The sequence below is a fragment of the Impatiens glandulifera genome, chromosome 7, assembly GCF_907164915.1.
Source record: "Impatiens glandulifera chromosome 7, dImpGla2.1, whole genome shotgun sequence".
NCBI classification, from domain to species: Eukaryota; Viridiplantae; Streptophyta; class Magnoliopsida; order Ericales; family Balsaminaceae; genus Impatiens; species Impatiens glandulifera.
The window spans coordinates 35,068,290-35,077,292 of NC_061868.1; the positions used below are offsets into that span (position 1 = coordinate 35,068,290).

Below are 9,003 nucleotides of genomic sequence, written 5' to 3' on the forward strand. Positions count from 1 at the left end.
TATATTTTATAGAATAAAATTATTTATTTTTAATTAAAAAAATATAATAATAATATGAAATAATTTTTAAAAGTCTCATAATTATATATATATATATATATATAAACTTAAAGAAATAAAAAAAAAATTATATATATATAATTATGAAGAAATATAATATAATATATATTTATATTAAATATTATATATTAATAAATAAATAAATGAGAGAAAAAAAAATAGATATAATATTTTTATTATATATGGAATGATATATATAATTATGAGTGTAACTAATATTTATATATATTATAAATATTATATTAAAAAATAAATATTATCTCATTTTATGTTGATAATTTTCATGGCTATTTTAAAAAATAAATATTTTATTCCGTACGTATTAATTGTTGTGAGAATTAAAGGTAAAATGAGAAAACTGTAATATTATATATATTATTTTTAGATAAGAATTTTCATTATATAGAAAGATATATGTATATATTTAATGAGTATAAATAATATTTATTTATATTATATTAAGAAATAAATATTATTTCCTCCTCGTGGTTAATTCTCTCTCCAGCATGGTTATATCTATAAAGTTAGAGTTAATGTGTAAAAACTCTCTCTATATGTATATATATTATTTTTTTGAAATTTCTAAATTAAATTATTCATTTATTTTTGTGTATTAAAAGAAAATCTCTTTTCAAAAAAAAAGTTTCATTTGATATAATGTTTTATTTATTTTTAATAATTATGCAAACTATTTTGTATATCATGATTAATATTATTCTCTATATCATTATAATATATTTTTAGTTGACCATTTTGTAAATCAAGCTAACAAAATATATTTTTAGTTGAACATTTTTTTTTTGTTAACAATATATATATTATACATTCTTAGCATCTCCATATTAATCAGAATAAATAAGTATTTTTAAATTGTATATTGAGTATCAATTCCTAATTTTTTTTTTGAGAAAATTTTCTTACATCTCTTTACATTAATAAAAATATGGTCTATCCTGATGGTTTTGATACTTGTAGATTTTTATGAGTCTTAATTCAAAAAATATTGTCATACAAATAAAACTACAAAATTTGTATATAAAATATTGTGAATAAATTTTAATTTTGTTAAAAAGTTTTGGTGAGATCATCAAGATTCAAGACTATCAAATAAAATCATAATCTCGTTAGATATTTTATAAAGTATCTGTTTTCAAATTCACTTAATTATAAGTTACCTAATTTGTAGTAATAAATTGTATAAGTTAATTTGAATTGCCAATATTGTTTACAATTTAAGATTGTATTTGCAGTTTTATTATAATTTAGGAATTATAATATTTGATTGCACATTTATCATTATTTTTATATATTATATATTAAAAATATTTAACAATAATAATAAATACCCACACAGATTTGGTGAGAGGAAGATCGTTGAACAAATAACGTCACAACACTAATTGGGAATCTTTCTTTATGGAGCATTATTTACAAACTTTACACATCATCAGTTACATTTTTTGATTCGCCCACTTTTATACTATTTATTTTAACTTTAGTTTGGTTTTCAACTAAAAAATAATTTTATTATTAGGCAAATAAGTTACATAATCTATTCAATTATTTATAGTTTTACATCAAAAGAATGTAAAATGAATGTAGAGTTTTCAATTATATACATTGAATTTAAAAGTAAATATGATTTCAATAAATATGACTACAAAGTTTTAACTTTAATTTAAAAAGATTTAATAAAATTTGTGAGATCTTTGAAGATATTAGACAATACTATTCTTATATCTTCAATATTTAAACCCTCCCTTTTTTTATAAATTATTTATTTATTGATTTTTTTATAATATTAATTAATTTTCCTATTTTTTAAAAAAAATTATATTAAGTAAAATTTTTAATTTATAATAATAATTAGTTAAGAAAATTAATACTATTTCACCATGATTATCTCTTATTTTAATTTTAAATATATTCTTAACTAATGAAAATGGAAATTTTAATTAATATATAATTATTGTTTTTAAATAAAAAAAATAATATGTGACACAATTCTGGATAAATTTTATTTAAAAAAATATATAAGATTAAATCAAAATTTTAAGAACTTAAATTTTTAATAATTAATTGATCAATTATACAAAATTATAATTATTTAATTGAAATATATCTTCAACCATGATTTTATTTGCTCATCAAACATTTAATTATTTAAACATTTTACAAGGAGATTATATTTTATTTATGATTAAAAAAAATTTAAACTAAAATTTAAATTAATTCATTATTACATAATTTCAAATAATATTAAAATTGAAGTACATGAATGATATATAATTTTAAATAGTTTGTTTACACTAAAATATTGTTATTTTATATTAGGAGTTTAGATAGTAATTATAATATATTTTGGGGTGTTTGATACAATTAGTATATATAATACTTTTATTCTATTTCTTAAATTTCATTATTAATTTATTATTATTGATAAAATAACTCTCCTATTTATTATTTTATTATGATCAGTTTTAAAATTTATATTATTAAATAAAATAATATTTATTTATATTATTAATAAAATAATATTATACAACTTTACCTATAATAATAATTTGGATGACTAATACGGGTTATAATATGTTTAGAATTTGATATAAATATACTTTATATTTTTAAAATTTATTTTCACAATAATTATATCAATTCAAATTTTAATATTTAAAATATTTGTTATGATGCTAAATTTATATGAAATTATCAGCATCTTAGTTTTATTATGCCATTATATAATAAGGGTGATTTTACCATATAAATCATAATTTTAAAATAACATTTATATATATATATATATATATATATATATATATATATATATATATATATATATATATATATATATATATATATATATAATAAGAATATAACAAAAGAATGAATAAGAAATAGAAAAAAAAATATTAATTATTATTCTGATATTTTGAAAATAATAATTTCAGAAAAATATAATAATTTATAGAATTTTAAATTTAATACTAAATTATATATATTTTGTATCTACTTTAAATTTAAATAAATAAATTAACTGTATTAAGTATTTTTATAAGATTATATAATGTGTGATTTTTTTTAAACAAACAAGATGAAATTGGTGAATTGTTACAACTTTGACTTATAAAATGAATTTCTTATTTTCTTAAATATATTGACCATTTTTAGAGAAGTTTACTTGGTCTCATAATCTAAAGTAAATTATGTTAATTTTTAAGTACTTTGTGATATTATGTTACTTAATATTAAATAATTTTTAAAAAAAAGTTAAATTAAATAAAATAACAATAAAGGTAAAAAGTAAATGAATAAATAATTTGGTGAATTATTATTTGAAATTATTTGGATTGGAAAATTCTATAGTGGGGACACCATAAACCGCGGGGTCCTGTTTGTTTGTCATATTGATATCGCCAGCTTTTGTATAATCTATTGTTTAAAGTATTTTTACACAATCCAAACAAGGATTTGAAACCCCCTGTTTCTCTCTCTATTCAATCTCTTTTCTCCATCTCCGCCGCTTCTCCTGCAAAAATGATCCCACTATTCTCATTCCTTGTCTGCACTCATCGCCATTTTCATCGTCTTCTTCGATTAAGATCATAAAGAAAGTGAAGAAATTCCTTAAACCCATTTCATCTTTCGATTGTCTCTTCCTATATCTGCTTAACTTCAGGACAAGATGCATAGATATATCTTATGTTTATGGGTTCTGAATCTTCTTTCTGTCGTTACTCCTGTTCTATGTCAATCCAGCGCCACCGACGCCGCTGTAATGCAGGAACTGAAGAAAAGCCTCGGATCGCCAAGTTCCCTTAAATGGACGGATCCAGACCCTTGCAAATGGGGATTAGTCAGTTGCTCAAATGATAAACGCGTTACTCGGATCCAAATCGGAAGCCAAAATTTGAATGGGTTTCTCCCGGTTACCATCTCTAACCTCACATCCTTACAGAGATTCGAGGTGATGAAGAATCAGTTATCCGGACCCATCCCAAGTTTCGCCGGATTAAATTCCCTTCAGTTTCTGCTATTCAATAATAACAATTTCTCTTCCATCCCTCCTGATTTCTTCTCTGGTATGTCGTCTCTTCAAGAAGTTTATTTCGATTACAACGCTTTCTCCCCTTGGTCGATTCCAACCAGCCTTAAGGATGCTGTGGCTCTTACGGTTTTCTCTGCGACCTCCACCAACCTCGTCGGAAAAATCCCAGATTTCTTAGGTGGCGACACCTTTCCTTCGCTGAAGATGCTTCATTTATCATTCAACAACCTCGAAGGAGAGCTTCCGGCGAGCTTTTCAGGATCTTCAATTCAATCCCTCTGGCTAAATGGACAAGGGGGAAGTTCACAGTTAAATGGATCAATCGCTGTTTTGCAAAACATGACTCAATTATCTGTGGTTTGGTTACATTCAAATGCCTTCTCCGGTCCACTACCGGATTTTTCTGGGTTATCAGTATTAAGTTCTTTAAGTGTGAGAGACAACAAAATTACTGGTCCGGTACCGGAATCCCTGATGAATCTGCCGTCGTTGAAGACTGTAAACATAACGAACAATCTATTACAAGGACCATCACCCAAATTCGATCCTTCTGTGGCGCTTGACAATTTTGCTAACTCGAATAGCTTCTGTTTGCCCACGCCCGGAGCTGCATGCAGTTCATCGGTGAGTATATTGCTTTCTATTGCTCAATCTTTAGATTTTCCGGCTATATTTGCACAGAATTGGAAAGGGAATGATCCATGTCAGAACTGGGAAGGAATTGTTTGCTCCTCTAATAAGATTGTCATTATCAATCTCCCAAAAATGGGTCTTACTGGTACAATTTCTCCAAATTTCTCATTGATTCCCACATTGCAGAAGATAATCCTCTCTAATAACAATCTATTCGGTACAATACCCATTGAACTCACTACTTTGGTCAACCTAAATAAGTTAGATGTTTCAAACAATCAACTTAGTGGGAAGATTCCTCATTTTAGGAGTAATGTAGATGTTGTTTTTGATGGAAACCCTAATATAGGCAAAGATAACGTCCCACCACCTACCCCTAGGACACCCGGTGCTCCTGAACCAGGACCAGGAACAGGAACAGGAACGGCTCCTGGTGTTCCCATTACACCAGGTTCTTCCCCTTCCCAACATGGTAACGAGACTAAAACCGGGGAAGTTAGTAGTAAGAAACCTCCGTCTGCAGCCATAGTGGGCTCTGTGGTAGGCGGAACTTGCCTCATTTTTGTGGTAGCTTTTGGTATGTTCTGTATCTACAGAGCAAAGAGGAAACATACCGGGAGAGTCCAGAGCCCAGATGGGATTGTCATTCATCCTCGTCACTCTGGTTCGGACGGTGGAGACGTGAAGATAACAGTTTCGGGTTCCAATGTTAACCGCGCGACCTCGAGTGAAACGTATAGCCACGGTAGCACTGGGCCGAACGATCTTCACATGATTGATACTGGGAGCATGGTGATATCTATTCAAGTTTTGAGGAACGTTACGAACAACTTTAGCGAGGCGAATATACTTGGGAGAGGAGGGTTTGGCACGGTTTACAAAGGGGAATTGCACGACGGGACTAAGATCGCAGTTAAGAGGATGGAGTCGGGAGTCTTGACCGAGAAGGGTTTGGAGGAGTTCAAGTCGGAGATCGCTGTTCTCACCAAAGTTCGTCATAGGCATTTGGTCGGTCTTCTTGGGTATTGTTTGGAAGGGAACGAGAGATTACTTATCTATGAATATATGCCTCAAGGCGCGTTGAGTAGACACGTTTTCAATTGGAAAGAGGACGGTTTGAAGCCACTCGAATGGGCCAAGCGGTTGACGATCGCACTTGACGTAGCTAGAGGTGTCGAATATCTACATGGATTGGCTAACCAGAGTTTTATTCATAGGGATCTTAAGCCATCCAATATTCTTTTGAGCGATGATATGCGCGCCAAAGTCGCTGATTTTGGCCTCGTTCGTCTTGCTCCCGATGGCGGTATGGATTTCGTTGTAACCAGGCTCGCCGGTACTTTTGGATACCTTGCTCCGGAATATGCAGGTAACTTCCTTCGTTCCTCAGTTATTATGGAGCATATTTTATAAAATTAAATTGAAAGTGATTTTGCATGTTCTTACTGATTTAAATTATATAGGGTTATTTGAATAAGTAGTGGTTATTTTTAAATAATTTTATTTGATCTAGATTATAGAAAAAAAACAGGTTATTCGAGTTATTGCTAATGCATATAAATATATGATCATTTCTTTTGTTTATTTTACAGTGACGGGGCGAGTAACAACCAAGATCGACGTATTCAGTTTCGGGGTGATACTAATGGAACTGATAACTGGTCGAAAGGCACTAGAAGAGACCCAAAAAGAGGAAAGTGTTCACTTAGTCCAATGGTTCCGAAGATCACTAATAGACAAAGAAGCCTTCCCGAAAGCAATTGACCAAACAATCGATCTCGACGAAGGCACACTAGCCAGTGTTCGAACCGTTTCAGAGCTGGCAGGTCATTGCTGCTCAAGGGAACCAACCCAGAGACCGGACATGGGTCATGCAGTTAATGTACTCTCTTCACTTGCCGAAATGTGGAAGCCTTCTGAACCTGCTGATTTTGAGGACATGTATGGGATCGATTTTGACATGACTCTTCGACAGGCGGTTAAGAAGTGGCAGTCTTTGGAAGAAATGAGCGGCACTTCGTCGTTTCTTGCTAGTGGTGATAATACGCAGACTAGCATACCCACTCGACCTTCTGGCTTTGCGGATTCGTTTACTTCAGCTGATGGACGTTGATAAAGAAGCACTGGTTCTTCTCTTATTCCTTCTTTTCATGGGTCGGTTTCAGTTTGGGTTTTAAAGACTGTTTTTTAAGATTAAATTTGGATGGTTTTATAAATCTCTATAATGAATCATGTGATAATATTATAATACTCTGTTGGTTTTGAAGAAGAATGTACATTCAGAATGACATAATGTTCTCTCTTTTTTTAATGCAAATGGCAGCTGGGAATGATTAGGTAGTTTTTGTTGCCTTGTGAAGTTTAAATTGTCGGTTCTATATAGATTGGGGTTGGAAGGGAAATCATCTGATTATAAAAATACAGACTTTGACTCTTCTTCTTCACATAGTTGGAGAGAGAATAATTTCAGAATTTTAAACAAGGGACTCCAACTTGGAGTTAAGTGAATGATAGAAAACCTCCTTTTTTTTATTTGGAATTCTTTTAAATAAAACATAAATGGTTATTTTTATATGGTAAGATAGTGAATGCTCTTTTAACTTGGCATCTATTTTTATAATGTGTTTAATTTTATTTTTAATTTTGTTGTCTATTATTATTTATATGTCTCAAAATATCATGGGTTAGGATTGAAAATTAAAATATTATATTATATTTTTAAAAAGTATATTATAATAAAAAATCTAAATCTTTAAAAAGGTTTAAAATATGACCATCCAAATGTAAGTAAAAGTGAAGATATAAATAAATTTTTTTTTTTTTGCACAAAATTATAATTATGTATTTGATTATATAAATTAGTAAGTATAACTAAAACATATATATATATATATATATATATATATATATATATATATATATTCATTTAAATTTGTTATATGGAGTGTTTAATGGTATTTTCCACTATTTTATAACAAAATATTCATAATTAATTATTATAAAAAAAATATTATATCTTTCATATATTATTAATACACATTATTAAAATAATAATAATAATTCAAAAACTTATTTTCTTTAACCTCAAAATTCTGTTGTTAAGTTTACTATTATTTTTTGATTTTTGATACATCTATATTTTTACAAATCTCTTTTTCCTTCTATTTTTACAAAATTGTGTACTTTTCTTTCTTTCTCATAATTTTGAAAAAAGTAATAAAATAAACAAATATAATTCTAAATAATCACTTATTTTTGTGTTCATATTAATAAAATATATTATATTATATAAAGAAAACAAAATCAATTCAAACAATACTAGAGTTGGATATTGTGCATAAACGTTCGTATTCAACTCGAGAAAGTCTAACTCTCTTAATTGTATCGTGTTGTGTCGTGTTTCAATATTATCTATGTCGTATCATGTCTTGACCTATTCAAAATATTATGATTCACGGACTCTTTCATGTCGTATTATTCGTGTCGTGTTAACTTTTGTTTAAATTCGTGTTTAAATTCGTGTTTGTGTTATTCCAACTAGATTTTGTCATTGTGTCAGCACAATCGTGTCTTGACACACTCATTTAATTATTTATTTTTATATATATTAAATTATATTGTTAGTAAAAATTATAAAATATGATTATTAATTTATTTATTTCAGAAAATTTAAATTAATTTAATAAATTAAATGTATTAAATTTATTTAAAAAGTTATTTAATATGTAAAATGTGTAAATATAAATTTTAATATATAGTTTCTTAAATAATAATTTGAATGTCAATTATTTAAAATGTGTTTTAAAACATACAAATAATTATTCAAATAAAATTAGTTAAATTTTTTGTTATGAAGTAAATTATAAAAAATATAGATTAAGTTAGTTAAATATGTTAAATGTGAAATTTTATAATTTTGAAAATATTAGATAAGAATTTATAACTAATTATTTAATTAGGTATATGATATTTATTATTATATATAATTAAAAGTAGTAGGGATTTTTTATGATAAAATAAAGTTTTTTTTAAACGTTTTATTAATTTTTAAAATTTTAGTGATTTAATATATATTTTTTTTAAATGATTTAGTGATATATGCAATATTTATTTTTTAGAAAAACATTAGAATTGATATTATAAATTTTATATTTAATATAATTACAAGTATGTTGAATTTCTTAGGTTAAAATATATTTATATAATTATTCACGGTTGCATTTTTCTGAATTAATATTAATTTTATAAATCAGATTTTTATTTAA

At 26.9% G+C, this 9,003-nt stretch overlaps 1 protein-coding gene across 1 annotated transcript; it reads left to right on the plus strand.

The window, feature by feature from the left end:
• Positions 1-3,512: 3,512 nt before the first annotated feature.
• Positions 3,513-7,078, plus strand: LOC124944550 (receptor protein kinase TMK1-like). The gene is made up of 2 exons (XM_047484834.1): positions 3,513-6,107; positions 6,331-7,078. Exons 1-2 carry the CDS (start codon positions 3,743-3,745, stop codon positions 6,849-6,851), a joined length of 2,886 nt encoding a protein of 961 aa, XP_047340790.1. The 5' UTR covers positions 3,513-3,742; the 3' UTR covers positions 6,852-7,078.
• The last annotated feature ends 1,925 nt before the right edge of the window (positions 7,079-9,003 follow it).